The sequence below is a fragment of the Simochromis diagramma genome, unplaced genomic scaffold (assembly GCF_900408965.1).
Source record: "Simochromis diagramma unplaced genomic scaffold, fSimDia1.1 OVJJ01000107.1, whole genome shotgun sequence".
NCBI lineage: Eukaryota > Metazoa > Chordata > Actinopteri > Cichliformes > Cichlidae > Simochromis > Simochromis diagramma.
Window position 1 is genome coordinate 6,201,927 of NW_024387209.1, and position 23,396 is coordinate 6,225,322.

General features: G+C 41.7%; 1 protein-coding gene across 2 annotated transcripts; it reads right to left on the reverse strand.

Annotated features, from left to right (window-relative positions):
* Positions 1-96: 96 nt before the first annotated feature.
* si:ch211-113j14.1 (sterol 26-hydroxylase, mitochondrial) lies at positions 97-23,324 on the reverse strand. Of its 2 annotated transcripts, XM_040051361.1 has the most exons (10): positions 23,030-23,324; positions 22,194-22,384; positions 21,157-21,356; positions 20,870-21,067; positions 20,614-20,777; positions 13,670-13,836; positions 4,960-5,041; positions 4,649-4,885; positions 1,544-1,677; positions 97-664 (listed from the first exon to the last, which is right to left on the reverse strand). In XM_040051361.1, exons 1-9 carry the CDS (start codon positions 23,315-23,317, stop codon positions 1,561-1,563), a joined length of 1,644 nt encoding a protein of 547 aa, XP_039907295.1. In that variant the 5' UTR covers positions 23,318-23,324; the 3' UTR covers positions 97-664; positions 1,544-1,560. The 2 variants fall into 2 exon arrangements, with proteins under 2 accessions (XP_039907295.1, XP_039907294.1); XM_040051360.1 differs by having other exon boundaries at positions 97-1,677.
* Positions 23,325-23,396: the final 72 nt, after the last annotated feature.

Consider the following 23,396-nt stretch of genomic DNA (forward strand, 5'->3'; position numbering starts at 1 on the left):
ACACAAATATCCACTGAGCCAAGCCAAAGCCTCGTGATGTCAGAGGTTAAAGGGGAATGGCCAGACTGCAGTGAATGTGAATTAAAAAGTCAAAAATAAAGAAAATACTTGATTTATTTAGAAAAAACACAAACATTTCATCTTTACTGGGATCACAACCACCACGTCTACATGTGATATTGTAATTGTTCAAAAATTCCTTTTCCTTCAGTAAATTCACACACTCTCTCCAACTTTATTCCTCTGTGTGGTTGATGCTGAGCTTACAGCAAAACAAACAGTGATCGGTGTAAAATATTTTATTAACCTCACCTTTAAATATATATACAGCCTGCCGTTCCTCCTTATTGTCACAAGGGGGCAGTGTGCACTACCATCTGCATAAGTATTTTCACACTTCCAACATCTGAGCTTTGAGCCCCACCTGCTCCAGCTTTACATGCACCAAAGAGATTAATAAAAACAGGTATGCAAAGCAAAGTGCTTGGAGTTAGACTGGCATTTTCTCATACACACACACACACACACAGTGTGATATTAGGACTCATTGTTATACAATTACAGTGATTATATAATGCAGAAGGCAAGATTTGGGCATTAGGTTCAATTTTGTGTGAACATCTAAACTCTGCAGAGAAGTCCTTTTTCTCTCTTTCTGGCTTCTCTGAAAGAGGAAGAAAAATATGAAATTACTTCCTGCACAAATATGTTTATGAAAGATAAAACAGCTCTTTTGTGTGTAAATACATGCACCAATAAAATCTTTAAAAACTTCAAAGGGAGAATTTCACTTCACTGGTTCATCATCAAAGACTTCAGAGATTCACTTTAGCCAAAGTCAATGTCAAACTCAAAGTCAGTGTAAAAGTTAATGAAAGTAAATAAAGTAATGTGTTTAAACGGCTTTAACAGCCAGTGTACTCTCAGATCTGACAGTGCAAAGAAGTTATACTTGAGTAGTAACTAAAAACTAATAACATCTGTTTTGCAAATTCTGTTATGGGTTAATAAATTGAGGAGCCACATGCACAAACCTAAAGGAGGTTTAAAAAACAAAAAAACATGCCTTTAATTGCTGAAAAATCCAGAACTATACCAGAGGGCTAAAACTAAACAGAATGACAACAACTATGAAATAATAAAGGAAGACCATAACAGACGTTAGCTAAGGAAATACAAAGAAATACATATAAAGATAAATGTGTAGATAAATTATGAGCTTATTTCTTTAAAATGATAAATGTGCCCATTAAATGTGTTCCTAAAGAGAAATCCCTGCATGTGTCAACCTGGCTTGAGGATTTACTCACTACCATCATTGCTGAAATTTGTTAAATGCAGCTGCTGACAGGAATCTGCACCATTAAGGCTCAGATGCGTAACTGCACCACACCCAGACTGGCAAACACCAGAAATGGCCTTAAATTTTTATCTAATTACTCATTTGTACCTCTGTGCAGTTTTAGCCTGTTGCTCAAACTAAAGTTACACTGAGAAAGAAACTTCTGGGAGCACTTTTATTGTGAATGTACGAGCTGCTGGCCATCACTGGCGCCATCTTCAGACTCTGGGGAGGAAGCGCAGGTTGATGGGCTTAGCGGGAATGAGCAGCGTCCGAGTTTTGGCCTCCACTGTCGGTGCACCATCTTCAGGCTGGATCTCGTAATGCTGCATCAGCTGCAGAGCAATAGCAGGACTGTGTTAAAAAAATTTACCCATAAATCGGCTGCTTCCGATTGTAGCTGATTACCTAAGTTATTTACTCTGTTGATTTGCAGAACATAACATATATACTAAAAGTGCATTAAACTGCACTTCTCCTTTCTTTATAAATTCACTTTGTAAACAATTGAACCTATTGGGTTAAAACTGTTTTTAACACGAAAACAGAACAACGCTGACCACAACCACCAAGACTGATGTTTGCATTAAAACGCTAATTAGGCAACCTGGCTTTTGAAAATGTCAAAACACACAAACCACAGGGAGACTCTCATCTCTGAAAGCAGCCCAAACATTCTTCAGCATATCTGTTTTCATATGCTCATATCTATGACATGACTTGAATACAGATATAACAGGTCGTAGTTATAGAAATTTCAACAAGCTGAGACAGATTATTTAAGATTAGGCAATCTGTCGATGAAAAGAATAATGCCCTAAAGCGCAACAAGGTTGCATCAGTGTGTAGAAAGGAAGGAAGAACTCCCTTTTAAAAGGAAGAAACATCCAGCAGAACCCAGCTCAGGGAGGGGCAGCCATCTGCCGTGACCGTCCGCCGTTTAAATATGAACGAAAAGATTAAAAATATAAAATCTGTGGCGCTCTAAAGGCACTGACCTTTAACAGCAGCCTGAAATGCCACTTTAAGCCAGCCGGCTTCTTCAGAAGTATTCAACAGCCTGTAGACGTCCTTAGTGATAAAGATAAGACAGAGGAAGTGATACAGTGGGGCAAAAAAGTATTTAGTCAGCCACCGATTGTGCAAGTTCCCCCACCTAAAATGATGACAGAGGTCAGTAATTTGCACCAGAGGTACACTTCAACTGTGAGAGACAGAATGTGAAAAAAAAATCCATGAATCCACATGGTAGGATTTGTAGAACAAAAATACAACTCAATACTTTGTAACATAACCTTTGTTGGCAATAACAGAGGTCAAACGTTTACTATAGGTCTTTACCAGGTTTGCACACACAGTAGCTGGTATTTTGGCCCATTCCTCCATGCAGATCTTCTCGAGAGCAGTGATGTTTTGGGGCTGTCGCCGAGCAACACGGACTTTCAACTCCCGCCACAGATTTTCTATGGGGTTGAGGTCTGGAGACTGGCTAGGCCACTCCAGGACTTTCAAATGCTTCTTACGGAGCCACTCCTTTGTTGCCCGGGCGGTGTGTTTTGGATCATTGTCGTGTTGGAAGACCCAGCCTCGTTTCATCTTCAAAGTTCTCACTGATGGAAGGAGGTTTTGGCTCAAAATCTCACAATACATGGCCCCATTCATTCTGTCCTTAACACGGATCAGTCGTCCTGTCCCCTTGGCAGAAAAACAGCCCATAGCATGATGTTTCCACCCCCATGCTTCACAGTAGGTATGGTGTTCTTGGGATGCAACTCAGTATTCTTCTTCCTCCAAACACGACGAGTTGAGTTTATACCAAAAAGTTCTACTTTGGTTTCATCTGACCACATGACATTCTCCCAATCCTCTGCTGTATCATCCATGTGCTCTCTGGCAAACTTCAGACGGGCCTGGACATGCACTGGCTTCAGCAGCGGAACACGTCTGGCACTGCGGGATTTGATTCCCTGCCGTTGTAGTGTGTTACTGATGGTGACCTTTGTTACTTTGGTCCCAGCTCTCTGCAGGTCATTCACCAGGTCCCCCCGTGTGGTTCTGGGATCTTTGCTCACCGTTCTCATGATCATTTTGACCCCACGGGATGAGATCTTGCGTGGAGCCCCAGATCGAGGGAGATTATCAGTGGTCTTGTATGTCTTCCATTTTCTGATGATTGCTCCCACAGTTGATTTTTTCACACCAAGCTGCTTGCCTATTGTAGATTCACTCTTCCCAGTCTGGTGCAGGTCTACAATACTTTTCCTGGTGTCCTTCGAAAGCTCTTTGGTCTTGGCCATGGCGGAGTTTGGAGTCTGACTGTTTGAGGCTGTGGACAGGTGTCTTTTATACAGATGATGAGTTCAAACAGGTGCCATTCATACAGGTAACGAGTGGGGGACAGAAAAGCTTCTTACAGAAGACGTTACAGGTCTGTGAGAGCCAGAGATTTTCCTTGTTTGAGGTGACCAAATACTTATTTTCCACCCTAATTTACGAATAAATTCTTTACAAATCCTACCATGTGAATTCATGGATTTTTTTTTCCACATTCTGTCTCTCACAGTTGAAGTGTACCTCTGGTGCAAATTACTGACCTCTGTCATCATTTTAGGTGGGGGAACTTGCACAATCGGTGGCTGACTAAATACTTTTTTGCCCCACTGTACATGTCTCAGTGCATTCAAGTGCTGGAGCGCCAAAAGAAGGAGCTTTTCTATTTTGTTTGGCATTTTTGCAGAAATTCCTTCTTGCAGCTTTTCTTCTGTTTATTTCCCTCTAAGGACTCACTAATCATTTTATTACTGTTTTCATTTCCAGTTTATCAGTGTCTTGCTGCTCAGCCAGCATCTGTAGACTGCAGGAAGATAAAGTACTGCAGCTGTCTTCACTTGGAGAGAACATCTAGTGTCATTTTCAGCATTTAGTCCTGGGTTTGAAAATATTTTTAAATATTTCAGTTCAATTCAATTCAGATGCTTTATATTGTAAATTAAAACCTACAATAATACAAAAAAAAAAACCCAGAGAAAAAGCCAACAATCTTTCAAAATTACCTAATACTATCAACAGAAAGTGAAGAAACTACAACAGTGTTCTGGGTTAAAGGGATGTTAACTCAAGTCAAACTAGCTGGGCCGTACTTTCATGCAATGCCAGTTTCTACCACATGGTGCTTTCTATAAGCAGGCGAGGGAGGCTGGAAAAGGGCAATCCTCGCAAGGAATGCAGCTGCCCCCCCTGTGTGCAAAGATTGTGCAGAGGGTACAAAAGGTACTCTTAAAAAAGCACTAGCTCTGCATCACTCACCCTGGACAGAGCAAAGTGCATCTCCATCTCTGCCACCCTCTTCCCCACACAGGCTCGCACCCCGACGCCGAACGGGATGAAGCTGTAAGGGTTATGCTGGTAGAAGCCGGGCCTGGCTCTGTCGCTGCGGCTATTCGGCGTGTCACTGCGAAACCACCGCTCTGGGAGGAAGTGCTCTGCATTTGTGAACTCGGACTCATCGTGGCAGGCTTCATAATGGCACAGATGGAACTGAGTCTGGAAAAAGACGGCTTATTTTAGAGAGATGCTTAAAGACATACGAGTGTATGTGTGTAACCGTGTCTTCCTACCTTCTTCGGGAACCAGTAGTTATCCAGAATCACCTCGTTCTCCGAAACAAAGCGTCCGTTTCCAGGAACCACTGGATACAGGCTGGTTGAGGAAGAAAGAAACAAATCAGCCTCCAATAAGACATGAGAGATGTTTCCAGCTTTGTAATCAATCACAGCTGACATGTTGGTTTTTGCGTAAACTGCATCAGAAAACGGAGAAAATACGTGAGGCCAAAAAGGGCAGATGTTTACTGAAAGACGGCTGATTCAGCTCACTTCCAACTAGGTGTTTTCATTCTTGCTCTACTATAGGAGTTTTGCATGACTTTGATTCTTCTGATTGGCTGCAGACTCCCATCTTTGCAGGACCTGTACACCTCCAGGACATTGCGGCGTGCAGCTCGGATCTCAGCTGACCCTTCTCACCCTGGACACAGTCTGTTTGACCTGCTCCCCTCAGGCAGGAGGCTCCGGTCCATTCGCACCAGAACCTCTCGCCATAAGAACAGTTTCTTCCCCTCTGCTGTTGGACACATGAACAATAACCATATGACTATCCCCACCACTAACACATGACCCTACGCTGTGTTCACTGTATCATTCCATGTTTGGCACTGATCACCACCTGCACTCATGTATATATCTTTCAACGTAGCACTCTTAATTCTTACTCTCATGTATATATCTCATGTATATCTCATGCACATATCTTTCCACGTAGCACTTTTAATTCTTATCCCTACTTTTATTTTTTCCATGTCTATTTAAGTGTTATTTATGACACCATGTTTGCACTGAAGCACCGCAGCAATTTCCTAATGTTGTAAACCTGCTCAACATTTGGCAATAAACCCCATTCTGATTCTGATTCTGATTCTGATTGGCTGCCCCTCATGGTTGGGGGTTCTGCTTCTTCTTCTGCTCTTTATTGTTCATTAGAGACAGTCTTAGAAACCATTAACTATTTCAGAATTCACAAAAACCTGGAAGAAACATTCAACTGAGGAAGTTCTTTAGACCATCACGGTGTATTCAGAGCAGTGACAGCATCCCTTTAAAAAATAATTCCCCCAGAACCAAACAATCAGTGTTTCTTATGTACAAGAGCTCTAAAAAATGAGACTTGGCAGTTAAATTCTAACATATGTGGTAATTTAAGTGTACTCCACAGACCCTGGACAAACCCTCGGTACACTTTGCTCTGCTATGGAGCGTCATCAAAGTCTAATCAGACTCAAACTCTTTATTTCAGTAAATGAATTAATCAGGAAGTCACTTCCTTGAAATGATCTCTTCTTATTGCTTTCTTTTAACTGAAATAACTTTTTTTATAAAGCACCTTCTAAAGTGCTTTGACCGACAAAAAAATAAATAAAATAAATTCAAACAGAAGGCAAGAGAGAAATAAGGAGGAACCAAATGCAAGGAGAGTGGAAAAAATACTGTGTAGACCAGTCTGAATGCATTTACCCTGACCTGAGAGTACAACTGTTTAATGCTAGGGCCAAATTTATTAGTGTTCCAAGGACATAAATATGAAGAACCCACATGAATAACAAATTACAAACAACTCTGACACCGACTGACGATCAGTTCAGGATGTACCCCAGCTCTCACCCCGTGCCAACTTGAATAGGCTCCAACATGCCTGCAACCCTAAAATGGATAAATCATAAGCATCTCAGAGAACAGCAAGGACACAGGAGTCCTATGATCCATTTTGTTTGTAACAGTTAGAAGTGTAGGAGCTGTAAATAGAAAGTGTGGAAGTGGAAAACTATTCTCATAATCACATGCAGTCCAGCATTACTGCTTCCACTGGGACCTGTTTCCACAGAAGAGGGGCCTGAAAGCTGAAGGCTCTGCCTCCCATTCTACTTTTAAATGCTCTATAAACCACAAGTGAATATTAAAATATTAATAGTAACAACAACAATATTGATACCTTTTGGTTATTATTTAGAGTTTTTCTAAAGGCCATAAGCCACAAGATAATCAGAATTGCAAAAAAATAAATAAATTTAATGCATGCAATGAAAATTAAATACTATCATTAAGGAAAAGCTCATTTCCGTCGGCTGTATCCGCAAGCTCACTCTTTCTGTCACAACCCAAAGCTTGTGACCATAGGTGAGAGTGAAAATGGAGATATACTCAGCTCTTTCTGCTGCACTCTATTATTGAATTTTCTACAGTCGTCAGACTTTTTTCTTCCTCTTACAACGTTGTCACTGCTTTCTCCATACATGGTACAATACGTGGAGGTACATGGTTCATTATATAGCCTTTTATCAGGTACCAGAATGTATGATCATTTTACTCTTTTACTCACTTGTAAAATTTTTAATAATACGGCACCTAGCTGTTTAATAGGACTTCTCCATTTGTATAACCCCCAAAAAAAGCACTAAGATCTTCTAACCAGATGCTCTCAATGCAGCCCAGGTCTAGGCTTAAAACCAGAGGCGATCGTGCCTTTGCTATCGCAGCACCTAGAGTATGGAACAATCTCCCTATTACTATTCACACTTCCGAGTCTATTCAGTCTTTTAAATCTCGCTTAAAGACTCATCTTTTTACTTTGGCTTTGACTTAAGTTAGTTGACTAAATTTTCAAATTCAAATTTTTATTTGTCACGTACACAGTCATACACAGTACGATATGCAGTGAAATGCTTAGACAACTGCTCGTGACCTAAAGAAAAAAAAAAGGAAAGGGCTACGAATAAGATAGGAAATAAATATGAAAAATTAAAAAGTGTAAATTTAACTAGGAAGGAATAAAATATAAGAATATAAAATATAAAAAAATGAAATAACTGTACAACACAAATTAGAATGAAGGGTAAATTTAACTGGGAAAGAATAAGATAAAATATATAAATTAAAGTTGAAAATAAAATAACTGTACAACAAAATACACAATACACAGTATAGAACTATATAAGAATGTATGAAGAAATATAAATAAATAAATATATATACACACACAATAACAGCAGCTGTACAAGTATTAACTGGAAATGAAGAATATAGTGACCAGTGTTGTGCAATCCACATTATGTCTTGTGCAGTGCAAATATGCTTAAAGTGATTTAAGTGATGAAGTGAAAACAATGTCCAGAATGTCCAGTGTGTGTGTAAGAACTATATGTGTGGGTCAGTACTGTGTGGTGGTGTGATTGAGAGACCGTATCGCCTGCGGGAAGAAGCTCCTCCTCAGTCTCTCTGTGTTGGTCTTCAGGGAGCGGAATCGCTTTCCTGACCTCAACAGAGAGAACAGTCTGTTGTTGGGATGGCTGAGGTCCTTCACGATCTTCCTGGCCTTGGTCCAGCACCGCCTGCTGTAGATTGAGTGCAGGTCAGGGAGCTCGGAGCGGATGGTGCGCTCAGCTGATCGCACAACCCTCTGTAGAGCTCGTCTGTCCTGCATGGTGCTGTTTCCGAACCAGGTTAAGATGTTTCCCGTCAGGATGCTCTCTATGGTGCACGAGTAAAAGTTCCTGAGCACCTTGGAGGGCAGTTGGAAGTCTCTCAAGCGTCTGAGGTGGTAGAGACGCTGACGGGCCTTTTTCACCACGGTGTTGATGTGACAGGACCATGACAGGTCCTGCGTGATGTGAACTCCGAGGTATTTGAAGCTGTCCACTCTCTCCACTGGGCACTCGTTGATGACAGGGGTCTGGTAGTTCCTCTCCTGCTTAGTGCTGAAGTCCACTATCAGCTCCTTTGTCTTACTGACGTTTAGAAGGAGGTTGTTCCTCTGGCACCAGTTCTCCAGATTCCTAATCTCCTTCAGGTAGGCCGTCTCGTTGTTATCAGAGATCAGGCCCACCACAACGGTGTCGTCAGCAAACTTGATGATGGTGGTGGAGCTGGTAGTGGCCACACAGTCATATGTGTACAAAGAGTACAGCAGGGGGCTCAGAACACACCCCTGGGGGGCTCCAGTGCTGAGAGTGGTAGAGGCTGAGACATGTCCGCCCATCCTTACTGCCTGTGGTCTGCCAGTTAGGAAGTTGGAGATCCACTGACACATAGATGAGCTGAGTCCCAGATGCTCCAGCTTGGTGGTGAGTGTGGAGGGAATTATGGTGTTAAATGCAGAGCTGTAGTCTATGAAGAGCATTTTAACATAATTCCCCCTTCTAGTGTCCAAGTGAGTGAGTGATGTGTGGAGGAGATGAGAGATGGCATCGTCTGTGGAACGATTTGGACGGTAAGCGAACTGTAGTGGGTCCAGTGTGTCTGGTAGTGAAGAAATGATGAAGTCTCTGACCAGGCGTTCAAAGCACTTCATCACTACTGAGGTGAGGGCTACAGGGCGATAGTCATTGAGAGAAGCAGGGTGGGGTTTCTTCGGGACAGGAACAATGATGGACTCTTTGAAGCATGTGGGGATCACTGACTGAGATAAAGAGATGTTGAATATCTCAGTGAACACAGGAGCTAGCTGGTATGCGCAGTCTCTGAGGATACGACCTGGGATGCCGTCTGGTCCTGCTGCTTTCCTGGTGTTCACTCTCTTGAAGGCTCTCCTTACTTCATGCTCGGAGATGACGAGCACGTTTCCGGTGCTGGCAGTATCTTCCTGTCTGCAGCCGTTAGCGCTGCTAGCACTACCATTGTTGGAGTCCTTAGCTGCAGCCTCGAAGCGAGCATAGAAAGTGTTCAGCTCGTCTGCCAGAGTCACGGCCGCGTTCGTGACTCTGCGTTCGTGACGTCCAGCCAAAATTCAAATTCAAATTCAAATGAATTTGAATTTGAATTTTGGCTGGTTTCTAGGTTGTTTTGTGTTGCTGTTGGTAAATTATTTTCTTCGCTCCTAATTTGTGAAGCACTTTGATCGACATTGTTGTTTTTAAACATGCTATATAAATAAATATTGATTGATTGATTGATTGATTGATTGATTGATAAATGCGGGCGGAGCAATCTGCAGATGATATGCAAATTGCATGGAGGTTGCACAATATGGAACGCCAGGACTGCCATAATGAATTAATTAAATACACCATTAAATAATTAATTAAATGTGTCGTAAATATTTATTTAATTAATTATTGCCACATTTAATTAATTATTTAATAGTGTATTTAATTAATTCATTATGGCAGTCCTGGCGTTCCATAGCACAAGGCTGTTGATTCTAAATGATTCTGACTTGATTGACTGATAACATAAGCACAGTTTTAAGAAGAAAATAGGCCAGTACACGTTTCATAAATCTGACGGTAATTTAATGTAGGAACTAATTTTTTCCACAGGGTGAGAACAGACGAGACCAAAGTAGAGACATTTGGCCAAAATGCACAAAACCTAACACAGCATATCAGCACAAAACACCTCATACGAGCTGTCAGCACGATGGTGGAGGGGTGATGATTTAGGTTTGTTTTACAGTAAATGAGTCAACCATGAAGTCCTCTGTATACCAAAATATTCTAGAGTCAAACCTGAGGATATCTGTCTGACACTTCAAGCTTGGCTGAAACTGGGTCACGCAACAGGACAATGATCCCAAGCACAGCAGTGGTCCTGTCAAACTCCAGACCCGAACCTGACTGATGCTGTTGACCTTAAGAGAACTGTGCATAAACAAATGACCTCAAATCTCAATGAACTAAAGAAGACTGGGCCTCCACAACAATGTGAGAGACTGATAAAGTCATAAAGAAAACCATTAATGCAAGTTATTGCTCCTAAAAGCTACTGAATGATGGCAGGTACTTCGCTTTCCACATGGCTGCACAGAGTCCTGTGAAAACATTGTGTATGCATGGAGGTATTGTGTTACAGATGGGAGAACTGGATGGGTCAGAGCAGACTACTGGAACAGTTTGTCCTTTACAGATAAAACCAGCTTTAATTTACCGATGGTTCTCACTGAGCCTGCCCTTCATAACACTACCAATCTGGCTGGAACAGCTTAACTATAAACACAGAAAATAAAGAAAACACCACCACCACCATACAACTGCTTTTAAACTAGAAGGGCAGTCAGACAGAGCTCCACCGAGGCCAAAAAAAACTGTATGCAACTAAGTACGCAGGTAGCTTTCCGGGCAGATTTGGACTTGTTTTTTTTCTGAAAGCTCGAGCCACGGCTGCTTCTCCACAGAGCAGTTCATCAAGTGTGGAACATGAAGTTGTTGGGGATGGGTCACAAGAGGTCATTCGCAATAAATCAATTAGTACAAGACCTTCAAAGTGCAAAAACACTGAAATATGTAACTTTAACCTTGTGAACCTTTACCCCTCGTAATGATACAGGCTGAATCAAATCATCACCCCTGTGGGATAAAACCTGTTGGGATGGGTGCAAAATGCAAATAATCCCGAAGGATTTTTTGACTCTGGCATTGTCACTGTCATGATTGATTTAAATTTCTAAAAAAAAGGAAAGAAATAATGACACAGCTATGTGGCTTAAGAATTGCTTACTTAGTATTATTCTTCATTTTCTGACCCATGTTTGACCCTGAACTCACTGTTAGTTAGAAAGAACTTAATCCACTGATTGAGAATAAAGTTCAACTTGTAAAAGGAGGACGAAGTTAATCAGTGAAAACTCAAAAGAAAAGCTTCATTTTCCTGTTGTGTCATGATCAGAGTCGCCAGTAAATGTTTGAGGTCACAGTTTGACCAAATCGTGTTGAAAATGCACCATTAATCCACCACAGATTACTATTACTGCCACAGAGGATGTGAGGATTTCTCAGGAACTCGAGCACACATTTTCTTGTAATATGGTACCAGAGGTGGACTTGGTCCAAGTTAGAAGTGACTGGAGAAACTGGATCCGTCACCAGGGGTTTGTGGCAGAAGTCTTGCAAGGCAGAACAGAATTAAATGTTTTGTGTCGTGGCTCAAGAGTTGGGAGTTCGCCTTGTAATCGGAAGGTTGCCGGTTCGAGCCCCGGCTTGGACAGTCTCGGTCGTTGTGTCCTTGGGCAAGACACTTCACCCGTTGCCTACTGGTGGTGGTCAGAGGGCCCGGTGGTGCCAGTGTCCGGCAGCCTCGCCTCTGTCAGTGCGCCCCAGGGTGGCTGTGGCTACAATGTAGCTTGCCATCACCAGTGTGTGAATGTGTGGGTGACTGGACGTGTAAAGTGCTTTGGGGTCCTTAGGGACTAGAAAAGCGCTATACAAATACAGGCCATCTTTAAAAGTACATACCAAAATGTATTTATTTATTTTTTAAGGATGGTATTGCCTTTAATTGCTCAAGAAAATGCCACCAGTATTCTGAGTTTGGCATGGAGGGAGTTTTCAGCCTTGGTAGAGGTGTATTTTGCTTATTCTTACTGTGATGTGATTTGCTGACTGAGGGTTTTTGATAGGTGTCTGTCACAGAGACGACAGAGACGCGGGAACACAGCAAACGCCATCAGTAATCCTCGAGATTGTTACGTTTTTTTTTCCTTCATAAAAACACACCTCTCTGAAATTTAGTCATCTAAGGTGTGTGGCAGTGTGACAACAACACAGCAATTTTTGAGTTTCAAAGGTGATGACAAACACTGAGCAAACCATTTTGTACACAAGCAGCCACTTGAATATTTGCAAATACCACACAGGTTTCCATTCTGCACCCACATAAGCAGGAAACCGTCCAAAACAACATATTCAGCATGAGAACTTCCTGTGTGTGCTTCATTTAATCAGATTTTCAAAGAAAGCCAGCATGCATATGTAGCTGAAGGTTTTCACAGACTTTAACTTTTACCTCTAAATATCCTGACGCTTTTAAACTGTGGAACTGAGGCATAGGGCTGCAAAAGCGCGATTTTATTAAGACTAAAACTTGATTTAACCACATGTTGCTTTTAATGCAGCTCTGACTTGTCTAAGTAAGTGATCTTAAAACAGTTTGACATTGCTGGGTTGGGCCGTTCTCATAAAATACTCTATCAAAGTCCTGAGCCAACCCTCATTTCTCTATAATTTGCTTCCAAAGGGCTTTTAAAGTGCTGGAAAGCATCGGATTAAGAACAGCTTTATTTTCAAGCATGTGAATAATCCCAAACACACTGCTAATGCAGTAAAATCATACCTGGATAGAAAAACAAACAGTGGAACACCATCAGTCATGGATCGGCCTCCCCAGAGCCCAGACCTCTACATTATTGAAGCAGTGTGGGATCATGTTGACAGAGAACAGAACAAAAGGCAGAAACATCCAAAGAAGAGCTTTGACTGTCCTTCAAGAAGCCTGCAGAACTATTCCTTCTATCATGTCCAAATTAAACTCTGCTGTCTAGCAGAAGGTTTCAGAGCACTTTATCATTCTGTTGGCAACCTTGATGAAGTTGCCAGTTCAGTCTTCCAGCAGGATTTAGCACCTGTGTGTGAAAACCTACATGAGGAGCTTTGGCACTCACTGGAATTTCTCATCCGAGAAGTAAACGAGAGGCATCCAAAAAATCCCAGCTTTCACAAAATCTTGTCACTGCTTGTCTCAAACTCAAACTGTTCCCTGTCACGAATGACTTCACATCACTAACTTGTGTAGTTTGGATGAGTGGACAGCAAAGTTTTGAAAAGATTCAGTGCAAAACACCAACTTGATGATTTCCAGCATGCAGATGCAAAATACATCACGTGTTTGTAGATCATTTATGAATTACAGACTTGTTTTTAAAACCATCAGGTCTTCGGTTAAAATGCTTACGGTTAAGAAAAACTTGACTCCTTTGAGAGACAGACGCAAATAGCTGTCAGCTCACCGTAATGTCTCCTTTATGACGGCCTTCAGGAAGGGCATCCTGCTCAGGTCATCCATGGTTGGCTCCCGCTTGTCAGGGCAAACCGAATTCACCTCGCTGTAAAGTCGATCCTGAGCCCTGCTGTCTCTCGCTAAGTGATACAAAGCCCACGACAAGGTGTTGGACGTCTGGAGTCAGGTGGGAGAAAAATGGAAGAGGTTGAGTAGATACGTAGGTAAAAATTAGAGGTAAAAACATCACAAAAAACTTAAAACAATTATTACCGTGCAAGTTATTGATGTACATCAATGCTTACAACACAAAAAACACTATAGTGTCTCTTTGTGATGTTTACTCAGCATTTGCAGGGATAATTTTTCTTTCCCATCCTGCTAAAATAATTCCTTTTGACTCTGTGTGCACCTCCTTCACACTCCTTTTCACAGAGGATCCACACCTTGACCCCTGTGATGGTAATGTCCCATGTCATGGACCACACCTTGGCTCATGTGACCCAAAGTAACTCTCTTGACTTGAAGGCTCAACTCTCAGTACCACCTACATTAAATTACTCTCCATAAGATTTTATTACCCTCTTAGGTGAGGGGTGAAACATTTGTGTTCTGAGAAAGGACACGCAGAGGCTTTTCTGCTATTGGCAGGTTTTCTTATGGCCTGATCTCTTTAGAAATGTTACTAAAACAATGAATAAGCTCACTATAAATGTAATATTCTAACATCCTTGTATTGAGACTCTCCCCTCTATGCACTGCATTGCATTAGCTTCAGTTCAATAAACATCTGCTCTAGTATACTTTAAATATTTCTGGCTTGCCTTTGTTACATTCACATACATGCTGGGTCAGACTACATCTCTCTCCCTGATTCAGCAGTAATCACTGACATCAGAAGCAAAATAAGCAATTTAAGTTTCACACTCCAAGGCCGAGGCAAACTGCTCCGCTTCACTCATGACGTCAAATTCAACTCAGTATGACATAAGATTAATGGGATTCAACACGACACTCCCCAATAATCATTGTCTGGCACATTCATACACCTTAAAGGCACGTCCTTGCAACACACACTCACACACCCCAATAAACAGGCTCCCTCCCTTATCATTGTTGTTACCATTGTAGACACCATACTGAAGCCAACTCAAACTCAACTCAAAGGACTTTTTGGCCTCTATTGGTGCACTCCTGAATAAGTCTGAAGTTGGAATTGCCGAATTCCCAGTAAGCATTTGAATCAGCAGTCTGCTCAACTCCGATTTCCCACTCACAAAGTTGGACCACCCAAGAAACTGCAGTCTAAAAAGTACTCATGTTTTGGGGGGCTCTTTAGCCTTTACTTCACTAGAACGGTGAAGATAAGAAAGAAGTGCAAACAGAGAAAGGCACACAGTAAAAACCAGAAAAACAATTATTTCTAGTCTTCTGGAATTTTCTTTCCCATCTGTGAGCACACACAATCAACAATGTTTCAGGAACAGACACATCTTATCTTAAAACCCAAAGTCACTATCTCCTCACCACATTTTCATCTCGTTCACCATCCCTTTTATCTTAAAAAGAAGATGGCTTGATTGAAAGCTATCTTCTTCACTTGATTTAAAAATAGAAAAGACTATTTTAAAGGATGAATCATGAAATTTGCTGTATGTGAAAAGGAAACTTCTTAAAATAATGGACCCTATCTTCCTTCCTTTTAAGTTAACCTTAAGCCTGTTACTTTTCCTCTATCACGAGCACAGCGTAAAAATACTGACTAAACATTGTGAGCTTCATCTTTGCCCACCTTGGATAACCAAGATGTCCAGATTACGCAAACTTCCAACTTGCAGCTTGTGGCAAAGGATGGGGACAAGCCTGAACCTCACCAGGGAATGCCGCCAAACGGGCTCTGTGACAGCTTGCTGTACGTGCCGTACCAGATGTGATCCCTACTGGGCTTGTGTTTGTGTTGAATACCAGAGGTTTTGATTCCCTCAGGCAAAACTGAAACAATTTTGCTGTAAGTAATGTGTGTTCGCTTCTCACATAAAAACATTGCTGGGTAAAACAAAAACAAATCACTGCTGCTGGTTTTCTCACCATTAAATCTAACTGACTGATTGCAGTCAGTCCAGGCCGCCGGTTTCTGTTGACCCGTGTCAAGAGGACACAGAGCTAGAAATCTAGTGTTTTTGCTATTGTGAATCAAAGCTTACATGGTTGTGGTGGAGGTGGAGGCTGAGTGAGAGGCTGAAAAACTTGAGTCAGACTGAAGTCAAGACAAACAAGTCCACACCTTGAATTTTGTGTGCTAAATGAGCTATGGCAGTCTTTTAGGTTCTCTACATGAGCAACACAGAGCTTATCTGTAACTTCTTTGTTGTTCGTTGCACATAAGATGCCAACATGTTTGGAAAAGGTTTGTTTATTTTGCAATGTAACGTAATATGGATGAATAACCGCGTCCCTCACTCAACTGCCTAGAGACAGTTTAACAATGAGTACACACAGGAAAATAAAATAAAGGTTCAGCTAGCAGATTCAGTGTCGAATAAGGCACAAATAATTGTGTTGCTGAGGTTTGTAGGTCACATGTCGCAGACCCTGTTTCTTAAAGAGTTTGCACACTGGCAACAAACACCTCTTAGAGCTGATGACGTTAAAAGTGGTCAGTAACATGATCTTTTAAAAAAGGAGAATCAGAGGGGCCGAGTCATTTTATAAGTAAAGGTAGGAAGAGGATTATCACTCTAAGAAACCTTTCACAGCATAAGAGTGTTAAAAAAGGATGGAATTTATCATCTAAGTCCATAATCTTATTAAAAAATGAATAAAATCCAGACACATTTGTTTATTAATAATAATAATAACTTAAGGTTTGTACTGGACAAGATGAGCTTTGAATATCTTTGCCATCATTGCCTGTCAAGGAGTAAAATTCCAGTCTTCTAGAATACAGCCTTGGGGGGGTCACAATTAGGAGATCTATTTCATTACTTTTGAGTTTGAGTAAATTAGATAACATCCTTGTTTAAATTTCAGACAGCTGACAAGTGACTATGGAGTGTGATAGGTTTGGTACTGATAAAGTTTAGGGTCATCAGCATAGGAACAGAAACAGAGACCACGGTGACAAATGATCTAGCCAAAGGGGATCATGTAAATGAAGAGAAATGGTCCAAGCACAGAACCTTGAGGCACACCTTGGTTAACCAGGGCAGCGGCAGAGCAAGGGCCTTCCATTGTGTTTGGTTGGACACAATGGAAGCCAGGAGAGTGCTGTACTAGTGGGTCCGAGATAGTCAGACAGATGTGAAAGAAGGAAAGGAGGAAAAAACATGTCAAAGGTAGATAAGGCCATAAGGTTGAGGATGCTAATGTGGCTAGGGTCAGCAAAACATCAAAACAAGGCTGTTACTTGTTTTGATGAGAACAGTTTAGTGCTGTGGTATGCTCTGAAGCCAGACTGAAAGGCTTCATAAAGCTCTTGGTTGGACATGTTGATAGAGTTGGCTGGGCTCTGTTCTTTTGAAGAGTTGGGTCAGTAATGGTTAATGCTGTTTTGCTCCAGATCTAGCTTCTTGAGGACAGTAGTCACTTATGTAGTTTTGAAAACTGAGGGAACCACTTCAGACACCAGGGAAGTGTTACAGCCCCTGGCCTCGGAAGAAGTGAGCCAGCTTCCTACAAGCAAATTCAAGTGTGCCAGCACCAGCAGACGATTGGCTGGTTGGGAACCCGTGCCAGCCTTCCTGCTTGTAAATTCGGATGTGACAATCCACACAGACAATTGGCTGCCCGAGGACCAGTGGTTTGCACTTCCAGGAAAAGGGTAAATATCAGTTTGACAGTGATTGTACTCACCTGTCTTCTACAAAAGGCTGATGAACATTTATTCAGGGGCTGCTGCTTTGAACTGAATGTGCAGTTTGCCCCGTATGCTTCTGTCTGTGAGCCTTGTTTGTGAAACTCTGTTTAATGTGTGGAATTTATTTGGGTAGTGTTTAGTCGTGTTACTGCCCGTGAGGCTAGCTTTAACATCTACTCATACATGAGCAAGTTATTTTCGTATTGGTTATTTGCCTAGTGGTTCGGTATTGGTTTTTAGTTCTGAGATTTTTTCTGTAAATAAAACTTTGCCTTAAATGATCTCCCTTGTGAGGGTCTCGTTTATGTTACCTCCCCTGTCCCCTAGCAGAGCCGGGTCGTAACAGGAAGAGATGATATCATCTATATGTGGCCACAGACATGGCTTGACCAATGGTGTCTGCATGGGGTCCAGAGTGCATGTGGAGGCTTTGGCCTGAGAGATCCACTTGGTGACCTACGAGAAATCCAGAGGAGAAAAAGGGAAAAGAGCATCCCACAAGGTGAGATGAAATCCTGAAGCCGATGTGTAACTGTCGCAAGCTGCTGATTGATAGAATTAACTTTTCTCAGAAGACATCAAGAAAGTAGTAGCAGAGGTCAGGGGCACCTGAAGGATGAGGTGGATCAAGGGGGTGAAGTAGCCAGTCCAGCAGTCTGGAATGGCTTTGCTGATGACAAATGAGGGAAGAGTAATAATAAGTCTTGGCTTGAGAGAGAGAGAGTTTCTTTACAGGACCTCACATGATCTCTATAAGGCTATAGATCCTCTAAAATCAGCGGGAGGTGGTCTTTAGGGCACGGACGTCCATAGTGAACCATAGGCCAGAGCAGGTAAAAGAGACTGTTTTGAGCGGGTCAAGGGAGTTGAGGCTGCTGGATATGCTGTTATAAAGTTGGACTACTCAGCTCGACTAGACCACTCAGTTTTTAGGGTTTTCCATTAGATGGTAGTACTTGGTACCAGGTGCTTTTTTAGGACTTCCAAGTCAGTCGAGTTGAGCCAGAAATGTGACATCAAAAGACTGCATGCCACTGATTGGTGGGGGAGTGAAGTCACTAGATGAGTCATGAGAATAAATCCTTCACAAGAAGCAAATTCACCATATTTAAACCCGGCAACAGGGAAATGGCTGCAAACACACAAGTCCACTGTTTCTGTCAATAATTGTATTTCAGACAAGTGGTGCTTTATTGTTGAGTTACCGGGCATTCAACAGCATGCACTGCTGATGTTGTGACAGGTCTAGAGGGAGTGGTGCTGTCAGTACAAGCCAGTGGTCTTAGATTGCTCAGAGCACTCCCAGAGGGATACTCTGTGAAAAAATTACGTATTTGCAATCAACGAATCTGGTTAAAAAGTAAAACGCATTTCATGGATGAGAGCCAATAAACCAAACTGCATTTTCATGACTGTCAAACTGATATTTAGATCTTTTATGCTTTTTGGAGTCTTTTTTCATTTACAGAGTGCAAAATCTTGGGAGGATAATATTTAAATGAATCACATAAATGTTTTTGGCACAATTTGCTGCAAACTGTACTAAGTCTAAGCCTGAAAAACATGTCCCATGTGTCTGTGTCTGTGATGACTGTCATTAAGAGTGTTTATTTTAGAACTGGAAGGTGAAACGTTATCAGATTGGGTGTGCAAGAGCAGATGGCTTAAAACTGAGCATGGTGTCGAAACTTTGCTTCCATCCTCTGACTCTTCAGAGTCCTCACCCTGCATGTTTAGAGAACGTCCCACACATTCTGGCCTTTACTTATACTGGTGTCTTGATTAAGCTTAACCAAGGTCCAAACCAAGCATTGGAGGGAAAAGGGGGGCCAGTATGGCATTATTTTTGTGCCACTATTCTGAGCGCATGTAAAAAAAAATTGCAGGTGCAAGTGTTGTATTTTGAGGAGAAATTTATTTTGAGCAAAGAAAAGCTAAATTTGAGTGAACAAAATTCATTGCTGCGTGCAAAAAATGTATTTCAGTGTTTGCTATTATCCACACACACACTAGCAGCCCCTCTCGCTCAGTTTTTGCACTTGCGCTCGCTCGCAATGTGTTGCTCGCGCTCTCAACATTTCTGCCCGTGCGCGTTCAACTCTTTCTGCATGCCGTTATATTTGTGCCACAAAACCGGCCAATCACAGACTTGGATGCAAAAAAATCTGATTGGCTGTTCTGGTCTCCAATCAGCTCGAAATGACGAAATGCAATATCCCAGAATCCATTTCGTCCAAAACTCAGACGAGGCAGTGGCGGAGGAACACAGAGTGGCGGAGTTTGAAATATTTCTCTTTCTGGGTCACAAAATAAACTTTTAAGATATTTTCATGCGAGAATGTAGCTGTGTAAACTTCTAATATCTGCTCGATTCATCAAGACATCACATATTTGCAAAAGTGCTCTAACATTTTCAGAGGTGTGTGTGTGTGTGTGTGTGTGGATAATAGCAAACACTGAAATACATTTTTTGCACGCAGCAATGAATTTTGTTCACTCAAATTTAGCTTTTCTTCGCTCAAAATAAATTTCTTCTCAAAATGCGACACTTGCACCTGCAATTTTTTTTTACATGCGTTCAGAATAGTGGCACAAAAATAACGCCATAGGGCCAGCACAAGTCATGTAAGATAGTCATTTCAGGCAACCAAGTTCATTTTTATAGCAAGCTCATGATCTCTACTCAGAGATTAGTCCACAGTGTAAACTAAATCTCTGGCTTCTCTGGATGAATGAGCTCCACCTGTCTCACTGCTGTCTGCCAACACCACCACACAGCCCTCATCAATTTCTGACAGAGAAGATCACTCAATCAAAATATATTGATTCTCCATTCGATACCTCTCAAACAAGTTTAATCACGTGCTTACACTGTATTAATTTATGTTAGCAGACACACACTCCCTAATTCTGCTCATTTTTTGACCCACTAATCTTAAAAGATGTCAGTAACTGCTCGTTTACAGAATAAAAAGGAAAAATAAAAGGCATTTTGGAGCAGCTCAAACTGTGACAGTTAACCAAAATTTTCTTTCTACCAATAGTGAACGAATGGATGAAGAACAGACGCATGATGCTACAGCATTTTGTTTCCTCACCGTGTCGACTCCTCCCAGCATCAGCTCTGTAACGCTTATGTAGACTTCCGCTTTGGTCAGTTTGCCAGAAGACAGCAGGTAGGTCAGGTACATGGCCTCTATAGGCTCACCCCTGCTCACCTGAGCTTCAACTTCAGCCATTCTTCTGTCGATGAGCATCTGAGCTGCCGTGCAAACACATAAAAGATACAAATGAACTTAAAGCGAACCCAAAACAGCAGAAATCTTCCCTTTTGTGTTTTTTTCTGTTACATACCTACTTCATAGAGGTCATCCCAGGCCTGAACAAAGCGTTTCCAGAAGGGGAGGATGTTGCGGGTCCATCGTGGGAAGAGAAGCACCATGTCAGCAAACGTCATCATGTCGTTAAGAGCCTTGATGAAGCGAAGAGTCTCATGGGGAATCTCCTCCTGCAGGCACCCCAGTCTGGTCTCAAACAGGATGGAGGATATACCTGTAAATAAAATATTAATAAATACATAAATAAAAGAGTTGCAAACCCTAACCTACACCCCCTTTGGGATTAGTTGCTGTCCCTCTCACCTTCAAAGCCAAACTTGTAGAGCTCAGCTGCCACGTCCAAAACTGTGGCTTGGTCCTGACTGCGAGCTCGTAAGAGCTCAATGCGTTGCAGCAGATCTCCAGTCACCTGCTGGATGGTGGAGGCATAAACCGATACCTCCTGTAGCTTCAGCATCTTGGGGTTCAGGGCACTGCGGATGCGATACCACTCTGGTCCTGTTCTGTAAAATTAAAAGGGAAAAAACTTAAAAGGACCAGTAACAAAACTCTGAGGAACTCCAGTAGCAGGTTTTGCCAAAATCAAAGGACAATTTATACTTTTTGGCTTTATAAACTCTATGTTATAGTCAGTATCAATCAGCAGAGACGAGAAAGGATAATAACAACAAGAAGAAGAAGAACAGGATGCTACCCCCACGACACAGGAAAAAAAAAAAAGTTGATGGATGAAGTTTATTAGAGAATTATGGCTGTTAAAAAAAAACTTTTGGCCAGTTTCTGTTTCAGTTTCAGCACTCCTTTACTACTCCGCAGAAGATATTTGTACATTTTCTCTCGTTAAATGTTCTTATATACATACCTGTACTATGAAGGACCCCTGAGGAACGCCAGTATTCTTTTATGAAATCAGATTTTTTTTTAGCTTAAAGAGATTCTTCACAAGCACCCAATGGATGCCTCCACAATCCACCAGGTTGTGACATGGGCTTAACTTTACCAATTTTCTTTTCCAAAAATTTAAGAATTACTTATAGCTTATAAGATAAGATAAGATAAGCCTTTATTAGTCCCACACATGGGACAGCAGAAAGTGGACAGTGCAAAATTACAGCAGCAAAACTGGAACAGGATAAGGTAATAATAATAAGATACTATATATAATAGAATGAAATACTATATACAAATACTATGTTGTCAGAGAAAAATGTATATTTGAAATTATCATTTGATTATTATAAGTCAGAGGAGCTCCTCTGGGTTCCTTTCTGGGTCCCTGGCTGTTTGTAAGGAATTTCGGACACATGAATAAAAGTTTTTTTGACATCATCTACACTCACTCTACGTGGAGTCCGTAGGCCTGGCCCCTCAGCTCCCTGTACTCCTTCCAGTGGGGCATCTCAACTCGGACTGGGTAGCGGCCTTCCTGCTGGATCACCTGACCAATGAGGTCAGGAGTCGCCACATTGACGATGTCAAAAGGGCCAAACTTGGAGCGCCAGATGGGCCCATACTGACGCTTCTGTAAGCCCTACAAAATTGAATTATTTAAAAGTGTATTTTACAATAACAAAGACAATGAGGACATGAATATCTGTTTAATTACAATCACTAATTTCATTACTTTTTAGATTTAGTTTTTTTATTCACACTACTTTTAAATAGATTGATCTAAATAATAATTAATATGATTAACACTTTGAAAAGCTTTTTTAGAAGGAGTTGGGAAGCTGTTTTCAGATTATACTGTATAATTACTATTCTATAGCTAAAAACTTAATACCAAACCTGTTTAATTTTAGGTCATACATCTAAACTAAGTAAAATGTTTAAATGAAACCACTTAAAAGTCATTGTCTCTGTCCCACATTTAGTTTGCATGGCTCGATCACCCCGGCGGCAACTGTTTACGAATTCTTTTCATTCTGGCTGGACTTCATACAAAATCGAGCCAATGGAAATAAAAGTGAACAAAAAAACCAAAATGTTCGTTCAAACGTTTGAAAGAAAGTAACATCCCTGAATGCGTTTTCTCGAAACACTAGCAGCAGCCGTGGAAACAGTTATTGTTGTCGGCTGGAGGTCATCTCCTACTTGTTCTACTCTTTAGCGCAAATGTACAAACAGTTAAAAAGTTGCTGTTGTTGTTTTAAGCCACTAAATTCTCTTCCTGTACCTGCAGTAAGTGCATCTTTTCCGCGTATCCTTTGACCAACAACCAGTACATACTGGTGGACCGGCTGGGCCCCGGTAAGTCATCAATGTTTTTCAGCTTAACCGCCTCAGTTGCTGTCTGCACGTTCAGGTTTCTTCTGCCCGGGATGGAAGCGAAGGGTGCGGGTCTGAGCACCGGAGCGACCCGAAGCGCTGTCCCGGAGCAGAGCGTTGGGAGGCAGCGGTACCAGGTTGCAGCAGCCTGGAAGCCCATAGTGAAAGCGCCGATTGTGTGTGTGCAACAGAGCATGTGCGTATTTATATGCTTGGATCGCAGTTTGATTACAAACCTTTCATTGTACAGATCCACCCCTTCAGGCAATGCAGGT